We start from the raw sequence: 25,976 nt of genomic DNA, 5'->3' as shown, positions 1-25,976 counted from the left end.
CAAGAACACCATACCTACTGTGAAGCATGGGGGTGGAAACATCATGCTATGGGGCTGTTTTTCTGCCAAGGGGACAGGACGACTGATCCGTGTTAAGGACAGAATGAATGGGGCCATGTATTGTGAGATTTTGAGCCAAAACCTCCTTCCATCAGTGAGAACTTTGAAGATGAAACGAGGCTGGGTCTTCCAACATGACAATGATCCAAAACACACCGCCCGGGCAACAAAGGAGTGGCTCCGTAAGAAGCATTTGAAAGTCCTGGAGTGGCCTAGCCAGTCTCCAGACCTCAACCCCATAGAAAATCTGTGGCGGGAGTTGAAAGTCCGTGTTGCTCGGCGACAGCCCCAAAACATCACTGCTCTCGAGAAGATCTGCATGGAGGAATGGGCCAAAATACCAGCTACTGTGTGTGCAAACCTGGTAAAGACCTATAGTAAACGTTTGACCTCTGTTATTGCCAACAAAGGTTATGTTACAAAGTATTGAGTTGTATTTTTGTTATTGACCAAATACTTATTTTCCACCCTGATTTACGAATAAATTCTTTACAAATCCTACCATGTGGATTCATGGATTTTTTTTTTTCACATTCTGTCTCTCACAGTTGAAGTGTACCTCTGGTGCAAATTACTGACCTCTGTCATCATTTTAAGTGGGGGAACTTGCACAATCGGTGGCTGACTAAATACTTTTTTGCCCCACTGTATGTGTGTGATTGTCGTGTTTTTAAGTTGTGTATGACTGTATTATTGTTGGCTCTTTAAACATTATTTTATATTATTTTGTATACTTTCTAAATGCAGTTCAGTAGCTCCAGGACATTTTCAACTGACAGAGATGGAATTAATTACCATGATGGAGGGACATTATTACTGTTTTATGTTTTTTAATGCAAAGAAGCAGAGTGAGTCATCTGAACCACTAGAAGAAACAAGAAAAAAAAAATGTTTCGTCAGAACTGGGTTCAGTATTTTGGCACATTGCTAGCCAACTATAAATGTACACCACATTACATTCAAACCTACTGACTGGAAAATCCACCAGGTGGTGCTAAAACATCGCATGAAAGTTTCAGAACTAAAGTGCTTAAAATTGCCGTACTATAAAGATTAGATTTTTTTCCCCATAATGTTGCAAAAGCAGTTAAGTAATGCGTAAAATATTAATATTTCTTTCTTATGCGCGTTTTAATACTCCAACAGCTTTGGAGTTTCAGATTGGGAAATTTATTTCTAGCTTCTGACCGGCTCTTGTGCAGACTCTGCTGCTTTCAAATGCTCCTTGTAAAACTTTAACCACGCTTCAAACGAGTATTTGTGGAGTTGTGGGTTGTGACACATTCTAGGCTGTTTTAATAATATAAACCTGTTTCTTGTTGTGCTGTTTAAGTAGTCGAGATCTCTATATATTTTAAGTTAAATGTTTTTTTCCAAGTAAATGAACTGTACTTGTAAAGGGCTTGTAAAAAAACAGTCCCACCTTTCCGATGACACATGAAGGTAACAAAACTTCAACTTCAGCCTAAAGCTGGTGAGTCAACGACCTCGCACGATCAGCTGGCGTCCAGCTCAGAAAATAACAGCAAGGTTATCTGTGTTGATTTCATCCTGAACGAACTATCGCGAAGGCTTTATTTGTGCCGTTTGTCGCAGCCATGCATTTCCTGAACGCGCTGCGCCTGTCAAACTCTGCTCAACTGGTGGTCAAAAGTACAGATGTGGCGAAGAAGGTTTTCATCGTGCAACCAGCATGCTGTTTGGGCACGAAATCAATAACTCAGTTTCAGAGACGATCCCCTGCACTACGAGATCGTTTGCATCTGAAAATGTAAGTATGTGTGTGCTAAACTGGTGAGAATCAGCACCTTCTTACTGGTGTGAATTCGTTTAAACAGAACGCCTCTACACTAACTATTATCTGCCATATGCTGGTATATAATTATTTGTGCATAAGCAGTTGTTTTCTGTGTTATGGGCACAGAGAAACTATAGGAGGAAGAGAACAGTCACCATATGGACCTCCATATAGGTGGTTATGTCTGTGTGTGCAGCATGTGTAGGCTATAAAAGCAATCTTGTCTTTTATTTGTTGTTGTTGTTGTGTTTTTTTTAAGGGAATCCAACACTTCTTTTGATTGTTTTCCTCTTTTCAAGAGTGTGCTCTTCACTTCACCAGGAATATGCATTCAAAGCCATCTGGTTCCGGAGTGGAAAACATGCTTTTCTACACCATCACAGAGGGAAAAGAGCAAGTGCCCATCTCATACTTTACAGCAGTAAGCAGACATCATCTGTACATTACTTTATATGCACTGTTGCTACTGAATATATACTATCCTATTAATTGTACATACTGTGTGCAATGACATTAATGCTGACAACTTCTTATTTGCAGGCACTGAAAAAAAATGGCCTTCACCCATCCGATCCTCGCCTTAAAGACTGCATGGAGAAGCTCCGAGAGGCCGTGAAGGAATCTGTTGGCGAGGTGATGATGGACAAAGACCTTTTCCACAGGTGACAAGCGGTTTCTCAAGGCTAAGAAAATTTATGTCAATAGCACCTCTAAAGCACACAGGCAGTTCAAAATGATTGGGAAATGAGTCAGTTAATCATTCTTTAATTAAACTAAAAAGAATCCAGTCTGACCAAAACTTAATTTAATTAAAGAATTTCTTTTGTATTTTCCTGCAATTTGGTTCTGGAGCAATTTGGGGGCCATGGTCTTGTATATACAGGTTTACTGCCAGGGCGTTATGAATATAACTATATACTGTGATTAGAAAGCCTGTGCCTTTCCCACTGACAAGAGAACAGTCAACTCCACTGTAGTAGACCATGATAACCCCCATATCTTGTAAATTTTACAAATGCAAACTGTTTAAAAGACAACCTCTATCTTCTACTGAAGTCCAACCAGTAGAAGATAGAGGAAAGTCTGGATAATTATTTTATATCACTTTGATTTTAAGTAGGCCTAACCATTGAAATTCTCTTTTCTAACAATGTAAAAAAAAAGTTTAACTACACATTTAATCTCTGAGAATAATGTCAGAAAAAAGTGGAATTACACAGTAAGTCCTAGATTTTCCACATGACATAGTAATGGTGGTGTAGTAGATGAAATAATTGAAAGAAATCTTTCACAAGACAGGAAACAAGAATTTCTGGTAGCTAATTGCTCAGACTGTCCTGCAATAACAAAACAGAAAGTTTCTCTTAATTCACAGAGAATGCTCTTTTCTTGTGGATTCAATGTAAAGTCAGTATTAAAAAACAGGAACTTTTCTCTTATTTAAATATTCATATATTTTTTAATTACTGTGGTGTAATATAAATTGTGACGGGGGAGGTCTTTAAAAGCATAAAATGCTGCAAAACCTATTAAAATACAGTTAAAAATACAAACATTTATAACCCCTTCACGTTTTCCAAAGCTGTCCATTATGCCGATTCTGGCCCCTGGGCCTTAAGTTTTATACCCATGGTCTAGCTGGAAATGTGTGCACTTTTTAACTTAATAAACAAAGCATTTTACAATTAGGACACAGAGATCAGATCAGTAACCCTGTGGTTATTGGACAGAGAGCCTGAGCCACAGCTGCCTCTGTCTACAGAGTGTGATTCAATTTGGAAAAATGGTTTACATTGCTGGTAAACGCTTTATGTCTTTGATCACTACAAATCAAATGAGGCTAAGTTTCATTGCATTAGGGTTATTTACACTCAGTACGTCGACCCTCGCGGTGAACTGCCTGTAAGTGCTGACATTTAACTGTTAGTCCTGCGGCTGCTGGAGATATAGTTTTGCTCCCTTTTTTTAGTTTTTTTTGTTGTTTTGGTTATTTCATTGTGTTTTGTTTTTTATTATTAGTATTATTTCTTATGCCACTCTGTGAAACCAATGCAGTCTGTGGATAAGCCCATGATTTGTCATTTGTGTGTCAGTTTAGCAAGTCAGAAATCAAGTTAAGAAAATGGCACACAGAATAACTTTTAGCAAACTCTAAAGGGCAACAGTGGCCAAGAAAAATGGATCTAATGCGGCAGTTGACAGGAAATTTAACTTTACATTTCTCCCACAATTATTGTTGTTTTTTTGTGGGACTTAATCTTCGTTACACTATCCCTCAGAGAGGGCTATCTTAGCTGTGACAGTCCATGGTGTTTTGTTTTCCATGCATGAGGAAGCAGGTGCAGGCATGAGACCAAACTATTTTTAGCCTGACCTTCCACTAACAATCCATTTTAGTACAGGATTTGTTGTATGTGATGTTATGCGTAATTGTTTCTCTCTTCTTTTGTCTTCCACGTACTTTATGTTCAGTCATTCAGACAGGTTTAAGAATGATAAGGCGGAACTATAGAATGTAGAAGAAGTCGGAACTAAATGGACAACATTTTATGCAATTTTTAAGGCTTCTGGTGTCACAAATTGTGCGCATACAGATTTTTTCTTTATAAATAATAAATTGAAAAACTGATACACTGTATAATGTAATGCAAATACGTACAGGTATAGCTTAAGAATGTTAGATTTATCATACAGTAATAAATTCACACACATTGTAATGTCATAATTAAATACATGCATTTCATCAAGATCCATCCCAAACATGGATGTGTGAAAGTCGGTGTCAGGACATGTCAGTTTTATTTACTGTCGTTTTGATCAAAGGAACAGCTTCTCACACTTAATGAAAACTGACAGCTGCTGGCTTCCACTTACTCTAGAGGCTACACACACACACACACTCGTGTGTGTACTCCTATCCTTGTGGGGACATCTACTTGACATAATGCTTTTCTTTCCCTAGCCCCGTACCCTAACACTAGCCATCAAAAATAAATGCCTAACCCTAACCCTTAACCGGACCGTGCACCAGAGCTTTATGAAAAGAAAACTAAACAAAACTCTCTTAATACCTAACCATAACCCAATTGTATCTCTTTAACTAAAACCGCATTTTGAATCTGAAATGCCTTCAGACTTGTGGGGACCGGGCTATTGGTCCCCACAAGTATAGTAAACTTCCATTCTTTGGTCCCCACAAAGATGTCTAAACAGGTACACAAACAACACACACACGCAATGAAAGTATTTTCTTTTTATTTAGGGCTCTTGAGTAATTCTGCATTATGCTGTTTTTGTCTTAGATGTGTAGGAGGAAACATTGTTCTGCTAATCCAGGCCTTCAGGAAGAAGTTTATCATCCCTGAGTTTGACCTGTTTGTACAGAAAATAAATGAAATCTACGAAAAAGTGCAGAAGCAAAGTGATGGGAAGGTAAACTTTTCCTAATTTAGTTTTCCATGCTATGATGGTTTATTTGCTGCATAAAGCTTTCTCCTAATTCATCCTGCTGCCCCAATATCTGCACACATTAAACATAATACTTGATGAGTAAATAAGGAATCTCTTCTACTACATTAACATTAGTTCTAACAATTACTTCTGAATGAGCATTACTTCTGTCTTAACTTTAACTGTGTTTCTCATTGTGACTGCAGGTTGCAGACTACATTCCCCAACTGGCTAAATTCAGCCCAGAGCTATGGGGTGTGTCTTTGTGTACAGTTGACGGACAGAGGTAGGAACTAAACATTTGAATAAATGAAATGAGAGTCTTTTATGAGATTTGTAGAGATTTATAGAGCTATTTTATTCATATATTATGAGATTCCTCATTAGATTGTGATTTCCCAGCTATCACTGAATGACAGCTGGAAACAAAGATTTTTCTTGTCTAGTGTGTAACTAGATTTATTTGATTTGACATATTCTTTGTAAGACAATTTCATGTGAAAAATTTTGCAGAACATCAGCCTAATGTTTTGCTGTACCTTTGTTTTATTTTTGTCCAATTTTGAGTCACAGACTTACTGATACACATTTCTGTAATCAAAATATAATTTTTAGTTCCAGTCTTATAATCTTCATACACAGTGCATTTGCTACAGATTTCAGAAGGTGAATCAAATATAAATGAGCGTTCTCTCAGTCTCTACTTAAACATAGTTCATACTTTTTTTTAAAGTGATACTGCACATTCAGTATGACTGTCACTTTATTTTCAAGATTGTGTAGGCTCTAAAGGTCTATTCTGTTTTCTTTTTGCAGGCACTCAGTAGGCCACACCAAACAGCCGTTTTGCCTGCAGTCCTGCGTGAAGCCCCTGCAGTATGCCATTGCCGTACATGAGTCAGAAACTGAGAAGGTTCACCGCTATGTTGGCATGGAGCCCAGTGGACTCAAGTTCAATGTGCTTTCACTTGATGATGAAGGTATGTAAAGCCTCATTACCTCCTATTGGATTATAAAAATCTATCAATGCAATCAGTGCGCGGAAATGACACCTGAAGTTCAAAGAAATCTAGTTATGAGGCATCTAGCACAGCACATAACATGTATCTTAGTTTCCTTTTACTCCTGCATAAGTGCTAAACTGACTGGATGAACAATGTCTTCGTCCAGATGAAACCCGAATTTATATTCTCATAATAATTTTATCATAATGTTTCTTTATTCTTCTGCTTAATATCAAGGAAGAAATCTAGCTGTGTTACTCTGACACAGAATTTAGGTCCTTCACAACTGTCACTGACACTGGTTTCCTTCTCTGAGAAATACTGTGAAATTCAGGCCATTTCCGTTCCACCGAGTCAAATTTTACACCAGTAATAATTAATGAAATGTAATAAACTGATTAGTTGCTATTTTGGTAACAAGGTAGTGTTTGTAATTGTTTTTCAGTTAAAAAAAAAGAACAAATATTTATTGGTTGCCCTTTTCAAAAAAAAAAAATTGGTAACACAATATACATTTAAAGACATTTTGTAAATTTGTTTTTGCAGTACTTTTTTGGTACAAATATTATTCTGTTATTCAGATTATATTTCATGCACATTAGGAATTTTGTCAGGACCCTTTTTTTAAAATATGCACTCGTGGTCAGAAATTTACATATACCCATCATGAGCATGTATGTTTGGTGGTAATTTCAGGAATTTTAATGATTTCTTTGACCTCTTCTTTTGGAAGAGGTGGAATGATTGTACAGCTTTATTTTGGAAAATATGAAAATATTTTATTAAAAAAAGAATTCGGTGCACAAATTTGAATATACTTTGTAATTTCTCTAATCTAAAAAGGTTAAAAAGTATACATACAGGCCCAAATTAAATTTTTTAAATAACTGTTGTTGAAGCTTCTACAGTGCCTTTTAACCTGACAACGCCAAGCCCTATTAGCTTTGTTAGTAAGCTACAAGTGGTATTGTAGTCTCTTTTTGCCAGCATAAAAAGAATTTGTTTGACACTCATTGGGTTGAACATTAGCATTGAACTCTGCTAAGAATAGCGGTCAAAAATCCAGTCCTCCCAGTAGCATGTTGATGGTGACCAAAAGCATCTGGTTGAGGTGCAATTTGTTAAGAGTGGGGGCAGCATGCATGTTGGAACCTGCATATATATTTTTGATGTTGTTTGAATTAGAGAAAATCCACAATAATTGCAATCTTGTGTACCCAATTCTTGTTTTTTTTTACATAATTGAAGATGTTTGCTGTACAATCATTCTACCCTGGAAAAACAGCAGTGAAAAGAAATCATTAAAATCCCCAAATTACTATAACAAGTGTATATAAACTTCAGACCACAACTCTTATGTTGATTCACATATTATAGAGATTGATTTCAGTCCTTTGTACAAAATCATTATTTCATAAAGAATTTGTCTTCAACCCTGTGTCTTATCTTACTGTCCCGTCTCATAGATAAGCCCCATAATCCCATGGTGAATGCTGGAGCCATTTTGATCAGCTCTCTTATCAAGGTAGACAGATAAACACTTATCACTCTCTTTTTAGTGAAAGACTGTGGCAGCAAAAGGTTAGTTGCAGATTTTATATATTTTTGAAGCTCAAATCTCTTAAATAAAGAAATTAATATTAAAATATGCACTAACTAACTGTGTTTACCCTGCTGTTGAGTAAGACTCTTGCAGCAATGGTACTTTGCAGTAGAAAGTTATGCACTCAATTTAAAAACAACTTAATGCATCAGATGTTTTACTGCATGAAAATTTGTGATGTTCTATAGCATATTTAATGTTTGCCTTAAAGTTGGACCACTTGGTTTATGATCATTACCTGCTCTTCTCTTACTGCTGATAATAGGATACTAAATCATGCAATCAGTAACACATTCGTGTTTTTATACTGTGCAATTGGTACCAGCTTCTGAATGCAGGAGCTGAGTGAATGTGGCAATTATACTCAGTACTGTTTGTTTTTACACAAGCAAGCGACTCTCCTTGTTTTCAGCCTCACTCAAATAAGGCAGAAAAGTTTGACTATGTAAGTAATGTACCTCCAGTTTTCTACTCTGTTTAGACCATGAATATAAAAATGTAGGCTTATTATTTTGGTGCTCAGAGGTATGCTGAAAAAGCACAGATGTTTTTTTCCAGGTTATGGAGTTTGTGAAAAAGATGGCTGGCCAAGAATATGTAGGATTCAGCAATGCCACGTGAGTGCATTTCAAAATAGAGTTGGAGTATTTTGTATTTATTTGCCTCCATTTAGCACAAGCATGAGTGAAAACCCATATGGAAAAGATATATATATATAAATCTTATAAAGTTTGTATCTGTCTTGTGTGAAACTTGTATGAAAAGCATACAAGAGTGAAAACACATAAGATCCCTTGGAAAATTATATAATGAAACTTGTATGTTTTGTATACTTACTAAAAAAATATATGAAAGTAATGAGAAAGTGGCCACTTTCATGAGTAAATCATGTAAGCCTTATATGATTTATATATGATTTACTCATGAAAGTGGCCACTTTCATGAGTAAATCATATATGTTTTTACTATTTCTTTTCCATATGGAAAGACTTACTGTGTTATGGGTTTAGTCCACTACCTATTGCATTATTGATGTTTTTTTTATATTGATTTCTGCTCTTTCTTTGTCTCAGGTTCCAGTCAGAAAAAGAAACAGGTGACAGGAATTTTGCCATTGGATACTACATGAAAGAGAAGAAGGTCAGTTTCAGAAAAAACATTTCCTAAAGCTCACATATATGAATTTAAAAGTTTCAACTTGATAGTACTTATCTTTTAGTAATTAAAAACAATCAAAATTAATCATCCATGATTTTATTATGAAAGTAATGACTAATTGATCAACTGAGTGTCTCATTGAGGTTTGCAGACAAGTTAGCACTAACCAAATGACATTAACTTGTTTGCCATTTTATGATGTGTGACAATCATGGTGACAATGAAGGATCAAATGAATAAGGCCTGTAGGACACAAATCAGAAGCCAGCCAGAAACCTCCAAGAACTACTGATTTTTCCTTAGCAATGGTCGTATTACTTTTAATATGTTGGACAACTCAAGCAATGTCCGCATGAGGTCATGTTAGAAACTCAATAGATGACACACATGACAAGGAAAAGCTAACATTTAAAACCTAAATACTGTATTTTTATCCATTTTAACCTATTATAAAATGTATATTTTGATCAGGTACTCAGCAGTCATATTCCACATTTATAATAAGGTTTTTATATTATTTAATTTTCATGAAACCAAATTGCCAAGTTTCAGATAAATATTCTGCTTACTTTGGTCAATCAGATACTCATGATGATAATATTTCACTCACCAGTGTTTTCCTCTGGGAGCAGATATGATCGATGCCCTTGACTTCTACTTCCAGGTAAAATGTCAATAAAAAGAGTCTTTTGCAGCCTTTTATTTATGAAAAATGATTCAGTAGTTTCAATAATAAACTGACTATTCCTCTCAGCTTTGCTCCATTGAGGTAACCTGTGAGTCAGGAAGCATCATGGCTGCCACTCTGGCCAATGGGGGAATTTGCCCAATTACAGGCGAGCGTGTCCTGAGTACTGAGGCTGTGCGAAACACCCTGAGCCTCATGCACTCCTGTGGCATGTATGACTTCTCCGGCCAGATGGCTTTTCATGTGAGTAACAGCAGGATGTGATGGAAAAAGCACTTTACTGTGTCACAACAAAAATAGGAATAATCTCATTACCTAGAACAAATGGCACATTCAGCCTCTCGTTCTCATCTCACAGGTGGGCTTGCCTGCAAAATCAGGAGTATCCGGTGCAATTCTGTTGGTGATCCCCAATGTGATGGGAGTGATGTGCTGGTCTCCTCCACTGGACAGGGTTGGAAACAGTGTCCGAGGAATACACTTCTGTCAGGCAAGAAAATAGTTTCTGTTTTATTATATTTAGACCACTTATGTTTTGTTTTTTCACGTTAATGTTTTAATTTGAATTTTTAATGCAAGTAGAACATCCTGGCCTTTCTAATATTTTTCTCGTGTTTAAATTGGCTCTGAAGTCGTCAATACTTCAGGCCTTACGGTAGAAGCTTTAATTTTTTAAAAGATGATGATGATTACAGTAATAACCAGTTTAGTTTGATAAATAATTTGCAGTCATTACACTATCGACATTGTCTTAAAGCCAGAAGCCTGGCTTCGACTAATACCATAAATATTCCCCCAGAATGTGTCTGTAGTTGCTTTACAGAGTGCAAAATGTCTAATAAACCTGACTTATTCTGTGGCTGTTATATTCTGTTTTTTAATATTTAATTATTTTTTTTTGACAGAACAAAACAGAATAAATAATTTTTTTGTTCCCCCCCTAAAGATTAAATCATACTGTTTTTGTTTTCTTAGGAACTTGTGTCAGTGTTCAATTTTCACAATTACGACAACTTGAGGCACTTTGTAAAGAAACAGGACCCTCGCAGACAGGATGGAGATGACAGGGTGAGTTGCTCGTATTTTGTTTGGTACTGTATGTAATATGCGCTGTGCTCTAAGCCTCCATGTTTATGGCTCTGTGGTGTTTTTGCAGAACAAGTCTGTTTTCAACTTGTTGTTTGCTGCCTACAGTGGAGATGTATCGGCACTGAGAAGGTAGATAATCGAGACTCCTGATTTTGTCTGTCCTCTATAAAACATTTCCCTCACAATGTCTAAAACAGGCCCTGGATCAAATTACCTCAACAATGTTTATTACTAGTAAGGTGTAGTGAACAAAATGACCTTTTATACCTAGTACAGAATCAGAGCATAGAGTATAAGACCAATAAGAGTTCTCTTTTTCTTTTTCTTTTTTAATAAGACAAGTGTGGAATCCACAATTTGTTTCAGGGAGGAGATACAAATCTCTTTGGGGTTGCATCAGTAAAGGCAGCTAGTGAAAAAATCTGCCAAATCAAACATGCAGGGCTACCCGCTGCGGCGACCCCTTGTGAATAATGGAGCACTTGAAAGTAGCTGACTGATTTGTTTTGCAGATTTGCACTTTCTTCCATGGACATGGACCTCAAAGACTATGATTTTCGAACAGCGCTTCATGTTGCTGCAGCTGAGGGTAAGCGTCATAAGTTCAGGCTAATTTTACACTTATTCGGTCATTTTTTTATTTACTTATTTATTTTTAAATTAATGACTTCAAAACAAGTGCAGTTAGCTTAAGTCATCATCTGAGATCAAACTAATCATGACTTTGATCCAAACAACATACATTTAAAGTTTTGCTACAACACAAAAGTTTGTCATAGATGTTTAAGAAAACTTGGTGTAATTGTAAGATAACAGATGCAGAAAGTTGCAGATTTCAGTTTTAATGATGATTGGTTGGTATAGCAGATAAAAACAACCTTTATTACCTATCCACTGTCTTCTCTCAGTTAAAAGAATGGTGTCTGTTCACTCTGTCATTTCTTTTCATTGCTGACTGATACAAAAATACTTAAACTTGTTAAATCGTTTGTTTTGATGCTCACAGCAGTAATTAGCGCAAAGTTTTCACTTTGTTTATTCTCATGATTAACAGTAGAGGTTCAGTACCTCTGGCTCACATTATATAAGCCACTAATGAACCAGCTCATAAACCCTTACAGAGCACCATATGGTAGATTATTTGTCTTCTGTTGCAATGTTAGTTTATTCACAGCACAGATTTAATACTCCGCTGCCACGACTACAGCAGTAACGTTTTTCTTGAAAAGAGCCTCGTAAGCAAACTATTTGTTTCGAGGATTAACATGGAAGTAGGGGTGGGTTTTTATAATCGATTCATCGATTAAAATTGATTCTGGCTTGGATAACGTAAAATCGATTCATTAAAATCCTGAATCGATTTTTTTAATATAAATTTATTTTGCCCAAAATGCCAGGATCTCAGGTGACATCTCACAAAATTTCAAGAACCACCAAACAGCTAAGACAGTAAATGAGAGCAGGAACACGGATTCTGCACATAGACTTAAACACACAGCGCGACCCGCGGATCAGAATCAGTTAGATGTCGCCTTTCTCACGGTCGGGGCTGAAAGCCGACAGCTCGCTGATTCTGATCTGTCGGCGGGTCCGCGCTTTGTGTGCACGCCCTTTATGAGCAGATTCTAAAGCTGTTAGTTTGATGTCTCTCCAAACAATATTGACCGAACCAGCAGCAAAAGAAGATCCAAACGCTTCACATAAACATCGTCATGAATTCACTCAGACTTTTACTGTTTTGCTTCCACTGCGATGCACAGCTCTCTGTACTTCAAGAACAGTTTCCCTTTCTTCATTATTCGCTTGCTTGTTACGCACAAGTCTACTGTTGTTTACAGGCTGTCGGCCGCTGTTTTTTTCCCCTTTTACATTCTTCCGAAAAGAAAACCTCATTTCTGCTGTTCAATACTGAACAAATTTAAACTTTTTAAAATTATTCAAAATGCAAAACGTTAGCCGTGTCTCTAATAAAACCGCTGTAACTTCAGAGGTAATGTTCATATGTTGATTAATGGTTTTCTTTCGTTTTTGATGTACTGCAGAATATTTTTATAAAATCCCAGGCCAGGAAAATCACCTTCATGTTTTTCTGTGTTTTATCTTCAGCTACTTTGACACAAAGGCCTCTGCTGTGATGCTCACACCTGTGATAAAGTCTTGCGTGTGTCAGCTTCCTTTTTATTGATACAAAAATATGTAAATGTACTGATCTGAATTATAATATTTCTGACTGTCAAAATTTCCCAGATTTAAATCGAATCGAATTAAATCGAATCGTGGATCGAATCGATTCGGGGCCTTGTGAATCGGAATTGAATCGATTCTAGAAATCAGTGACGATACCCAGCCCTACATGGAAGTAACAGCAGTTTTCTTCCAAAAGGGAAAAGGCAAAGATTCCTAAATGCCATTCTGAGCTGGATTCCAATAGAAGGAATTAGTAATTACATATTTATTGTTTTTTGTTTTTACTTTAGCAGATTTTCTTCTCCATTTCTAATTCTGTGGTGCTACTAGATTAATTTGTCAATGGTGACAATTTGGTTTTTTTGCTTTTTAAAAATTATATTCTTAGGTCACATGGATGTAGTAAAATTCCTCACTGAAACCTGCAAAGTTGATCCATTTGTAGAAGACAGGTGAGATAAATACCTTGTATATAATTCTAATTATAATCAATTGATTACATTAACCCTGTACTGTCATACTACTTCATTGTAAAGAGCCTTTTTCCATCAACTAAACTTTTCCAATTATTTATCAGCACACGATGTTAATACCACAGTTTGTATACTCTTGGATTTTGTCATCCATAGTTTTATGAATTGCCTCTCCATCACTTGCAGGTGGGGGAATCTACCGGTCGATGATGCCATGCAATTTGGGCATGACGAGCTAGTGACGGTGCTCAAAGATTACCAGCAAGAGTGCAAGCAGCAGGAAAAGAAGCAGAGTGAAGCTGTGCATCCCCAGAAGCTTGACACCATTGACGGCATGGTGTGATAGCTAAAATGAAGTTCTGAAATTGTAATACATCAGGGCATTTGTGCAATTTTCCAAGTTTAGAAATATGGGTGTCCATTTGTAGCACGAAACATGAGTGACGCACAAACAACAGAATATAACTGTCATGGAGCTTTATGAAAGATTTTCTTCAAATTCGAGTCAGGTGAAAATTTTATTGTTTAGCATTTCCTTTTTGTGATTTTGAGTCTTTTTGTTAGAAACACTAGGTAAGTAGGTTGGTGCCACCCATGTAATTTTGAGTTTGTTTTGAGTTGAGGTTTAGGGTCTTTCCCTCTTGTTTTTGCTTTTCTAGGATAATAGCTCAGCTAAGTTTTGGTTTTGTCTTTTTGGTGGGTTTTTTTTGGCACAACCTAACTGTCCCTTTCTCCCCCACATTTGTTGTTTGAGTCTGGGTTATTTATTTTGTGAGAGCGCTGCCATTAAACCTTTTTCATAACACCTGTACCGAGTTTCCGGAGTTGTTGTGTTATCCCCTCCTGCCCTCGAGGAGACGCAACAATTGCATTTTTAGAACACTACAGTCCGTATAGCATTTCTATTCTATAATGTATATATGTGTGAGGTTCACTTGATTGATATCTCTGTCAAAGTGCAACCGAGTACAATGTAGTGCCACACAAAGGGAAATTGATGCCACCTGACTCAAAGTTACATGGATTTCAGCAGCAGGTGACAGGGTGTAAAAGATTTTTGATGACAGGAAGGTGCTTGTTGTTTTTGTTTTATAAAGGATTTTCCCTCCTTTGCCTTGTCTGAATGTTGTGTGACACTCGTCTTTTTTACTCCCAGTCAAACCAACTATCAAACTCAGCGCATTTAAATTATTTGAAATCCATACCATAAACACAATGACATAATATCACAGTTATAACACATAGTGGCCAACTTAATGTTAATTTATTATGTATATGTTTATACCTTGACTTGGGAAAACTGCATGTTTTTTACTGTAAAAAAAAGAGACAATGAGTGTCTCAGTGTGGTACTTTATGATCTCCAGCCTCATAATAAATTCCAAAAACTAAATGATGTGAAAGGTTTGGCATTAAAGCCATGTATGCCACCCATAGCTTGATTTTATTTTGATTTTATTAAGCTAGTCAGTGCTTCATAGTGTGACAAATTTGATATTAAATATTTTGCAGCACCGAGGAAATCAACTGAATACATGATGAAAAAGCAGCAGGAGTGTGTGTTTTGCATAATCAAGATATTTCAATGAAAACAAATGGAACAAGTAATGTAATAAGAACTATTTAGCGAGATATAACAAATGTGCACCACATTATTTTAACCATATAAAGACTGTACCATGAAATAATTGCCAAAAAAATCACATTTTCTGAAACAGGATTGTGTATTTAACCTTCTGAAAAATGTAATAAATAAATAAATATAAATGTGCATATATGAGCTTATATTGCATATATGAGCTTTAATTTACACTATTTTTGTTAAATCCAGTATTTTTGTGCAATTTCTTGCTTAGAAGTTACACTTTTAAGTCTTTAAGAGTCTTTAAGACTCACAAAAACTCATAACAAATATGATACCCTTGACATTACAGGGTTGACTTCCCTCTCCTTACCAATGCTTTATTTATAAATGTAGAGTTAATAATTTTTGACAGATTGTACCTTTAATTTCATGCATATGATACAATAGACTGTAGCCACAGAGCACAAATGCTTCATTTTTTCTTTAATCCATCAGATGGCACTATGTGCCTGTCCAACATGTGTCCGTGTTGTCTGCAAACTGGTCAACCTACAGTATCAGTTGTTATCAGGTGGAACAGTGTGCCTTAGATTTGTGGAGAGAACGAGCACTGCTGAGCAATAAAGAGCTTATATAAGATTAAGCTGACGTTCAGAGAGACTAGTGCCGCCTGAAGAGACTATGGTGGTCCTGACAGGATCTTGAACCCATTCCACTAAAGAAATAAACAGAAACAGACATTTAGACAACAAATATGCAGTGCAATATTTTCTACACATTTTACTTGCTCTTTAAATGGATTTATTTTAGTCTCTTAGACCAATATTTCTCTTTTTTATTTTGGAAAGTGAGCAAATATGTCACAACTGTATCCAGCACTTTGAATGATTTACAAAGAAAATCTACACCACCCAGTCGATTAGGTGCAGCTCTTGATTTGAACGCTTTACTGTGTGTAGACTGGTGCTCTTCATTTTCTCAAAAGCATTCAATAAAATCGATTGTTGGCAATTGCTACCTTGTCGAAGCCTGTGGTTTTTTCTACCTTAAGAAGACAACTGGTGAGGTATCAATGTGTGTCTTCTGAAAAGACAAACACATTTGTATTGCTTTCCACAATGATTAAAATTTTGGACTCTGGACAGTTCGTGACTCAGATAAATTGGACCTGCTTATTAATGTCGTAGACAAGTGTTCATTTTTTTAATGATTTGAACTTTTTGGCATGAAGGAGGTTTAATGAAGCCAGAAATATAAAAGCTGACTTTAATGAGTTGGCACAGGGATGTGTGTGAATCCCACAAGGATGTTAGGATTTTCTCAAGTTGACAAGGTTGTTCTGCCATTCAGCCATTGCCTTCTGGAGATTAGGTTTCAGAGAATGCATTTGCAGCAGTGAGATTAAGGGTGGTAATAGCAAAATACCTGAATCAGATCAGTTGCTATTAAATTTAATTTTAATACTTATAGTTCCAGTAGAATGATTCCTACTAGCATTCGTGTTTGACTTAATTTTCTTCTATTGTAACTTCAAGTTGTAATTTACATTCCCTTTTTGGTTTCTAATAAAATCATAGTGAATCTATCAATATTTCAGCATCAGTAGCATATATATAAATATATATATAAGTTTCTGTAGCATATGAGTGGGTCACACATGTGGGTCAAACAGACTTTACCAACAACTGTGTTTGTACTGTCATGGTTCATCAGTGGCTGCCCTGGCATGCTGTTCTTACTATGTTCACCAGGGAGGCGTCTGTTCTTCTGTGTTCTTCTGATTCTCACACCTGCGCACACACACCTGCGGCTCATCATTGCTGATGGATCCTGACAGTATTTAAGGCCGTGTTGGAGTAGTGTTCCTCACTGGATTGTTGTACTTACTTCTGTTAGTGTAGCCTGGCTCGCGTTTGTACTTCCCTGTGGTCCCTGGTGCTTCTTCTGACCTCTGTGTCCATCTACCTGTATAGATTGCCCTGGACCTGACCAGAATGAGAGTGGGTCACGGTGTTGGATTGGACGGTGTGTGTATCATGTTCTGGACTCTACGAAGAGGTGCTTGACGTGTGTTTCCCTGACCCTCTCTTGGAATCCCCGGAACACTGTCGCTCTGTATATGTAAATATTTCACTGGTGTTGTATATAAATCCCCTTTTGACTGCACAGTTCAGAGTCCTGCCATTGAGCCCTGCTTCAGTAACAGTGACATGTAGCAACAGTCAGTGAGATGACTCATGAGAACATAACACAAAGTTTGTATTCACAGTAGCTTACCCCTGACAGTGTGTTAAATTGAGAGGTGAACATTCTTCATCACAAGAATGTGATTAATCAAGCGCAAAAAATGATGAATATGTGTAATTAGCGAACTGTTTTTCATTAACATGAGGAACGTAACCCTCTTGCAGAGATATTACAGATACGCTGACCTTTGGAATTAGTTCCACCAACTGAGAAAATGGTTAAAAAATGTTATGCATTAATTCTGTGTTGATTAACTTTTGTATTCATTTCTAATATGTTTGCTAATCTTGTCCACATATCACAAAGAGATGTGCACAGATTTTTAAATATTCACAGAGGCATGAAAGCATTTCTGTTAAAGAATTGGGGATTTATGAAACATTAGACAACACAAATCTAAATAGACTTTAAAAAGTGCATTAAGCTAAAACTTAATCACCAATTTACCTTTAGTATTATATATAATATAATGCAATTATAGAAAGAAACCCATACAAAAACCACAGGATAACCTTTTGAGCTTGTAACAACAGAAACAGACAGTCTTGTTCTGGTCTTCTGAAGTTTTCAACCACATCACACAGGCAGCACATTAAAATCATCCATGTGTCAGCTCACGTCACTCGTTCAGTTCGGGCTTGCACACCAGCAGTTCTTCCACAGTTGCACAACTATTAGGTTCATGGTTGGTGATACATCTGGATTGTCAAACTCTTCTACTGGGACATCTGGACATCTACACTTTTAGTGGTAGTTGTCATGAAGCCATTGCCATTATGATGCAATACTTACAGCTTATAGCTTTTCACATTTAAGCTGCAGTTTGCTGCAGTCTCCCTCACTCATTCTTTCTCCACAGACAAGTTGATATATTCTGTACACAAGCAGTGTTTACTGAATCCATGAGCGGTCAAAGATGAAAAAATTACATTTTAAATGAAATCACGACACAGGGTGTCCTTTTGCCATGATTGCTGTGTAGTAAAGATTGTAGGTCTTTTGATTTCAGTATGTGTGTTAACAAACTTTAAAATATCAGAAAACAGTAGTCTGCTATAGTAAAATCAATACCCAACTTCTCCACTTCTCCATTCCAACTTACATGTTAGATGGAGTGCATACTGTACATGATGAGGTTGTCAGGGTCCTGGGTCTGAGCGACCCAGGGTCCCTGCGCAATTATGGACATGTGTGTTTTTGGTGTGCTGTCCCTCATTCTCCCTGCTTGCAGATTTATGTGTGTGTGTGTGTGTGTGTGTGTGTGTGTGTGGATGCCGGTGTTTCTGAGAGCACCTGTTTATAGGCACCTTCAGGCCTGGTGGGTGTGGCCCTGCCAGGCGGTTGGCCACACCTGAAGACCATCACACAGCTGATCAAGCTTTGTAGGAGGAGCTACTTAAGAATGCGTTGGAGATCTCTCCGACGGATCATTGCGTGGTAAATAGTGAATAACTATAAGTGAGCTGAAGAAAGGAATAAACAGCTGGAACAGGAAAACAAAGTCATGACAGTAGTTTGAAGTAGAAAGAAAAATGAAGGACTGCAAAAAAAAAAAGCAACTGGAGGAGAAATTTAAAGCCTTGGAGCAGAAGTATAAATTACTGGAGGAAAACCAAAAAATGGTAGAGGAGAAAGAGAGAAAAAAGAGAAACACAAAGAGTTGAAGATGAGAAATGTATTATGAATTGATGCAGATGTCAGGAGGACAGAAACACAAAAATACTGCATGAGAGGATAATCAGCTGACCTTTCAACTGCAAGTTAGGTTTGTTGACTGACATGGATTTTTAATTTTTCACATTAAAGAATAGAGTTGCGAACACACTCTGTACATGCTAGACGAAAAAGAGTTTGTCTTTATCTCAGTGAGTCTGTCTATATAAATAATCTTCTTTTCCTTGTAATTAACTGAGTATCATAGAGATGGAGGTGAAGCTCTTTGGATTTAAATCTGTTGAAGCTGCATTTGGAACATGAAGAACACTTATCGTTTGCAGTATGTCAGAAAGGGACAACTTGATTATCCAAATGCAGAGCTCAAAGAAGGATTGTCAGTTAGACAAAAATTGTATTATTTTAAAAGGAAGTTTAAAGAGGGTGCTCATGAGGCTTTGGCACATTGGATGAGCTGAGCTGAGCTGATTGCTGGAGTATGGAGATAAGAATGTAGCTCCAGGCTGAACAGGTTTAACTGAAGTACAGTATAGCATGTAGTGTGTAGCTGATAATGCTGGCACAGTGCCATAAGAATACTCTGAGACACATAAAGAAAAGACTGTGAAGTAAAAAGTAAAAAATATTCAAGAAGTGAATGATGGTTTTATTTAAATTATAACTGGAGCTTGAATCTTAATCAAGCAGTCATTCAATTTATTTATAAGCACATTTTAAAAAAACACACAGGCTGACCAAAGTGCTGTACATAGTAAAAAAAAAAAAAATAGAGAGTAAAAATGTGTTTTCAGATGGGTTTTAAAAATGTCAAGTGTTGGAGAGATCCTCAGGCATGTAAATGGATTGCCCACAGATGCATAATCAGAGCACCAAGTCAATACACACCTATAACAGAAATAAACCAAATAAGGCCAGTGTTGGGAAGGTTACTTTTAAAATGTATTCCACTACAGATTACAGAATACATGCCCCAAAATGTATTTTGTAACGTATTCCGTTACGTTACTTAGTGAGAGTAACGTATTCTGAATACTTTGGATTACTTAATATATTATCATGCTTTTTACAACTACATGAATGTACTATTGCTGTGTGATTTATTAGTATTACTGAAGGTTATTGGCCATAGCAATACTGACTACATTTTTAAATCTTAATATAAAATGTGTAACAGTAGGGTGGACATTACGTAAGGCTGCACTTTTGCAGCGATCTCTTATAGAAAACTATTCCGCGTGTATATAAAACAGGTCCACAGCTCCGAACCGTAAAGGCGTGAAACCGTAAAGGGTCCTCTGGCTACATCACTGTCAGAGGCCATAGGTATTTCTGTATTCTGTATTCTGATGAGCTATGAAACCTGACTGAAACCTCTCAAGTCTTGCAGACTCCCATCTCTGCAGGACCTGTACACCTCCAGGACACTGGGGCGTGCAGCTCGGATCTCAGCTGACCCTTCTCACCCTGGACACAGTCTGTTTGACCTGCTCCCCTCAGGCAGGAGGCTCCGGTCCATTCGCACCAGAACCTCTCGCCATAAGAACAGTTTCTTCCCCTCTGCTGTTGGACTCATGAACAATAACCGTATGACTGTTCCCACCACTAACACATGACCCTACGCTGTGTTCACTGCATCATTCCATGTTTGGCACTGATCACAACCTGCACTCATGTATATATCTATCTACTTAGCACTTTTAACTCTTATTCTTATTTTTATTTTCATGTCTATTTAAGCATAATTTATGACAGTATGTTTGCACTGAAGCACCGCAGCAATTTCCTAATGTTCTAAACCTGCTCAACATTTGGCAATAAAACCGATTCTGATTGTGATTCAGATTCTTAGCTGTTTCACAATTACTCTTTCAAAAAAAGAAAACCAAATCTCTAAAGAAATCTCTAGACAGTAGATTTTCCACTTTCATCATATACCTGCTCAACAGAACAATATGACAGCTATTTACTGTAAGACTTGGAGCTATCATCACCACCATATGGCCACACCACTGAAAAGACAAAGCTTTTTTTCACAAGCAGACATAATGATATAAAGGCAATATGGCAGTGTTTTTCTTAGAATATACTTCCCGAGGATCATAATACAGGCTTCTTGACATACCTTGTAAGCTATGTAATATCTGGCAAAAGCGAGTGTTACCATTTGAAACTGTGAATACACTCGCTAGCCTTTAAATATATATATCAATATTATTTACAATTTAACATTTAAATGTTACATAGCAAAAGTACCACTTGAAAAATTGGTATACATTAACACGTGTGTTTTCCTTAGAAAAGGAGAGTCCTTTAAGAAGGACTTAAATGTCATGGTGTATTATTTTGTCCTTATAAATGTATCGTTATGACAAATATTTTTAAGAGGCTGTCAGAACTGGTATCAAAATCTATTTTGATATTCAAGTCTGCATATCCTTCTCTTCTAGGCATGAAGAGACACATCATATTAGTCATATTCAAAACTTCAACTAACCCTGAAAATATCTGACTGCAGGTTGAGTTTTCCAACATCTCCTTATTCTATTCTGCTTCTATATAACCCATCTGACCCTGCCAAGCAAAACCTGTAGGTACACTAATGAGGAATGACATTTTCTTTCTTCCTCAAAGATAGAAGAGCTACCAGCATTCAACAGCAAGTTTTGTAGATTGTTTTTTCAGTTTTGGTCTGATTGTTGAACACATTTAGTTTATATCACAAAAGCATTCTGCATGTCCCCTGAGTGGTTGTGTGGGTTCACTGAAGGACTCTAATCTGCTTGTGAGTGGATGACAGAAGAATGAGTTCAGCCCTGGATCTGAATTGAAGCACTGAAGGTAATAGAGCCTAAAAGAAAGAATGATTAAAAATAAACTTTGAAAGAGAGACTAATTGTATATGAATGTGTATCACTGCATTAGTGTCACTTAGAGATGCATCTGTTTAGTTTATTGCACATCAAGCTCTGGGTCACAGGTGGGCTCGAGATTATCCCAGCATATCCCAGAGAGGTGATATAGCCTGAACACCCTAGTAAGCAATATAAGGCTAGCACTGAGACATGCATCCACACCAATGGGCAATTTAAAATCACAATCAGTTAATCTAACAAAAATATGAAGGGAAAGTGAAACACCCAGGAGATACAGATAAATGCACACAAATCATTCATGCGGAAAACCCTAGGTGACCAGGAGGTTCAAAAATCAGAGCTGTATCTTTGCTCCGATTGGAATAACATCTATGGTATGCCGCAGGTGAAGCCTATCTTTAAAATATATTACTGTGTTTCTTCGTCATATGATGACAAAGACACACAATAAAAACAATAAACATAATAATAGACAAAGAGAATTTGGGCAGCCATTAGCAGTTTTCTTCCTAAAACAAATTTGTTTTATTTTTCCAAATATTTGAATCGCTAATGTTATACTACTTCCTCACTAACAGTAACGATCCCTGCTGGTGGTGATAGTGTAATTGTTGAAGTGTTGTTAAAATCAGTTTAGCAGAAGCAGCAAATGGCCATGACACAAAAGAAAAACTTGTGTGAATTTTCTTAGAACTGCTGCCTCAATAGTCAATAGATTATGTGTTTCAGATATTTTACTTTACCTCAAATTACTAATGCTTTTAAATACTTTAATGGCCAAATCTTTTATATGCAACACTAAAAAAAAGCACAAAAAAGCAAAAACAAAAAACATAGTGAGGCACATGTGCATTGAAGGACATTTTATTCTGATGGAGTAAGAAACTGAGGTGAATCCAGAGTGTTTCCATGGAGATGATCACTCTTCTCAACCCATGATCTGGCAAAGCAAGGACAAATGAATCATTACATGATTACCACAACAATCAACCTGCACAAAATGCTGCAAAAATATTTGTAAGAATTGAATGGATTAAATTAACTATGAAATCTTCTATTTACTGCATTAGTAAGACTAATAAAACATTACCACACACAGTAACTCAAACACAGTGTTTTAAAATGCTGTGATCTATATTAATGGTTATAAAATACTAACACTGTTCATCCAGCTGATGTAAGCAGAGACGCGGGTGAAGACAGTAGGCTTCTGGTAGGCATTGCAGCCCGAGGAGGACACAAAGCTGGTCACACCATGGACAACATACTGGCCACCAACACTGCAGTTCAGGGGGCCACCAGAGTCACCCTGCATTCGAAAGGTTACATCACAGACAAGCAAAAAAAAATCATTTATGCATTTTGGGTAAAGTCAAGAGCAAATTTGCCAGTGCACTTAACTACTTCCCAACTTCCAATGTCCAGCTAACATCTCAGTCAGCCTAAAGCAAGTTTGTGCAGAACACAAGTTTACAACATGCACTTTGTGCAGCTTAAGCACTTGCTTGAATTATTGTAAGTGACTTATGCCCTGCTGAAGCAGCAAGTAATCCCACATGTGCCCCCCAAAATATCTTCCTTGACAGGAAGGGGTCAGCTTCCAACTCAGTGGGAGACATTAAATGTCACTCTGTTACAGTGACATGGGACTGAAATAGAACAACTTCTTTCCAGCGTTTCTTCCTGTCTGTTTATACCCAAACATTTTTTAGGGCTGACACACCTGTTTGCTAAAGAGCTTAAAAAAACAAGGTTCAACGTTTGTTAAATATTACAATGAATGAAGACAGTGTTCATCTTTGTTTGTAGCTAATAATGAAGTTCTAGATTTTAACTCATCTCAACCCTAAAAGGTTATTAACCACATAGCAAACCTATTTTTCTTGCTGATGGTTTATTACGGATTCAAAAGACTTAATAAATTATTTACGCATTACCAACTTAACACTCCTGGATATTACACTTTAAACAACAAAGCGTTGCTAAGTAAAAAGCATGAAACAATCGCTCTGGCCTAAAATACTTCATAATGCTCTTGGCTCACCTGACAGCCAGAATTGCTGCCGCCACCAGCACAAACCATGGTGGTCTTCACTGTGCTCCCCCACCATCCGCTGCTGGAGCAGGTATTGTGGTCAACAACAGGCAGAGAGGCCTGCTTCAGCTGGGCGGAGAGCTGACCTCCAGCTGTGTACAGCAGTACAGAAAAAAGACTCACAATACAACTGTGTCTTGAAAAAAATCTGGGTGAAAAAACCCTCTCTTGACTTTATGGTTCTTACAGATTGCTTTCCCATGTATGCTAGCACTGCACCGAATAATTTACTGTATAGTGTAAATGCATGATATCCTTATGTCAGACTCACTCTGGGTGCGACCCCATCCACTGATATAGCAGGGGTTTTTGTTAGGCAAAACCTGGTTAGCAGGAGGCAGAGCGGCGAGCTGGACGTAGTTATTGAGAGTAGCATCAGATGTCAGACGCAGGAGGGCAATGTCATACCTGAGAGACCAGCACACAGTCACTTCAATGAATAACACGTTTTGTTCATCTTCTAAAATATCATTAAGTCTTTAAGGATACAGAATAAACATGCCCCAATTTGCCAATTTTAAAGATTTTACTTGAAAAATATATGCACACCATATATATATAAAATTTGTGCATGCAAATGTGTGTCAGATCATGATATCACTAACCCGCCTGCAACATTGTTGGAGTTCCAACTGGGGTGGACGTAGACCTGACTCACGGTCATGTACTGCTCTGTGCCCTCTTGGGTATAGATGTCGTGATCCCCAAGAACAACACGCCAGGTTCTGGGGCTGTGGGAAGATGAAATTTACATCTCTTTAATTATATTATAATGAATCAATAATAATAATAAATCAGTTCACAAAAAAACTATGTAGTTTTTTTGCTAGTTTATTAAATAGAAGACTGATATGCAATAAGAAAAATGTAAAGCCAAGATTTTTTGATGAAGTTAAGTCATAAGAATATCCTGTGTAACACGCACGTGTCCACACAGTGAGCAGCAGTCATGACCCATCCTCTCCTGATCAGGGTCCCTCCACAGGTGTGGTAGTAGGAGCCTCCAGATAGGTACTGAAGACCTATCTGGAATAAAATATGGGTTTACGAAATCTGAAAATCCCTGCATTCTGTTTTGATTTGCATTTTTGGACTTTTTAAAGCATTTGTAAAGTATCAAGTACCTGCCAGGGCCAGGAGTGGGGTCTGGCCACCTCACCACCCACCACTCTCTCCTGTGTACGATCATCCTCCAGAAACCTGGGCTGGGGCTCAGCCAGCACTAGACAAGGTAGAGACATGGAAAGTACAACAGTATGCCATCAAGCGTTCAAGTGATCGAAAAGATTTTTGTCTTTTGCAATAATGTCAAAGGAGAAGAAGACAGTTCTTACCAAGGGCTGCAAGAGAGGTCAGCACAAGAAACCTAAACATGTCTGCAGTTTCCTGAAATCTTCTGCAATGAAGGCTTCCGTCCATGACTCTTTTATACCCTCTAGGCCGTGTGTGTGTGTGTGTGTGTGTGTGTGTGTGTGTGTGTGTGTGTGTGTGTGTGTGTGTGTGTGTGTGTGTGTGTGTGTGTGTTTGAGAGAGAGCGAGAGAGAGATTGTGTGTAGTGCTCAGCACCAGCCCTTGTCCACCTGTGTCTGTCTCACAGTTATCACTGAAGTGAAGGCCTGCGGATTCATTCATGGAATAGCTGACTCAGCCGCTGAATTCATTATGTTTTTCCATTTACATTAGCAGTTGCTGCTCAGGATTATTTAGTTGGATTCTCTGTGTAAACTAAACTTTAACATTAATGTAATAGTCAGGGAATTTTGGGGTTCTTTGTCTGTGCTGAGGGTAAAACTTGTATAAATTTTAATAGATTGTATGCTTCTCAGAAGTCAACTAACAGTATGCTCTGTTGAGCTGAGTTCAAGTGATTGCATTGGTGATTGAAGAATATCCCATTTTATTCCCTGAAAAAAAGGTTGGGTTGCTTTTGGAGAATGCTATAGGCTATTGTTCAAAACCTGTCAGATCAATTTTAGAGTGTTTAAATTAATC

At 37.3% G+C, this 25,976-nt stretch overlaps 2 protein-coding genes across 3 annotated transcripts; one reads left to right on the top strand and one right to left on the bottom strand.

Moving 5' to 3' along the window:
* Window positions 1-1,382: 1,382 nt before the first annotated feature.
* On the top strand, window positions 1,383-14,634 carry gls2b (glutaminase 2b (liver, mitochondrial)). Of its 2 annotated transcripts, XM_085275066.1 has the most exons (18): window positions 1,386-1,831; window positions 2,180-2,279; window positions 2,399-2,520; window positions 5,161-5,290; window positions 5,515-5,594; window positions 6,125-6,288; window positions 7,779-7,837; window positions 8,328-8,360; window positions 8,474-8,532; window positions 8,989-9,055; window positions 9,687-9,737; window positions 9,828-10,004; window positions 10,120-10,251; window positions 10,737-10,829; window positions 10,918-10,979; window positions 11,363-11,439; window positions 13,426-13,489; window positions 13,697-14,634. In XM_085275066.1, exons 1-18 carry the CDS (start codon window positions 1,659-1,661, stop codon window positions 13,851-13,853), a joined length of 1,800 nt encoding a protein of 599 aa, XP_085131192.1. In that variant the 5' UTR covers window positions 1,386-1,658; the 3' UTR covers window positions 13,854-14,634. The 2 variants fall into 2 exon arrangements, with proteins under 2 accessions (XP_085131193.1, XP_085131192.1); XM_085275067.1 differs by lacking the exon at window positions 13,426-13,489 and having other exon boundaries at window positions 1,383-1,831.
* Window positions 14,635-22,737: 8,103 nt separating this feature from the next.
* On the bottom strand, window positions 22,738-25,441 carry LOC146574961 (elastase-1-like). Its single transcript, XM_085275063.1, has 8 exons — window positions 25,319-25,441; window positions 25,109-25,206; window positions 24,910-25,010; window positions 24,590-24,715; window positions 24,256-24,392; window positions 23,934-24,076; window positions 23,049-23,198; window positions 22,738-22,829 (listed from the first exon to the last, which is right to left on the bottom strand). The coding sequence occupies exons 1-8, from the start codon at window positions 25,401-25,403 to the stop codon at window positions 22,818-22,820; spliced, it is 852 nt and encodes a 283-aa protein (XP_085131189.1). The 5' UTR covers window positions 25,404-25,441; the 3' UTR covers window positions 22,738-22,817.
* Window positions 25,442-25,976: the final 535 nt, after the last annotated feature.

Source organism: Mchenga conophoros, linkage group LG5 (assembly GCF_057382185.1).
Source record: "Mchenga conophoros isolate Kocher_MC1m ecotype Shallow Benthic linkage group LG5, M_conophoros_male_GT1.1, whole genome shotgun sequence".
Classification (NCBI taxonomy): domain Eukaryota; kingdom Metazoa; phylum Chordata; class Actinopteri; order Cichliformes; family Cichlidae; genus Mchenga; species Mchenga conophoros.
Note: the sequence above shows the minus strand (reverse complement) of the source record. Positions and strands in the feature narration are given on the sequence as shown.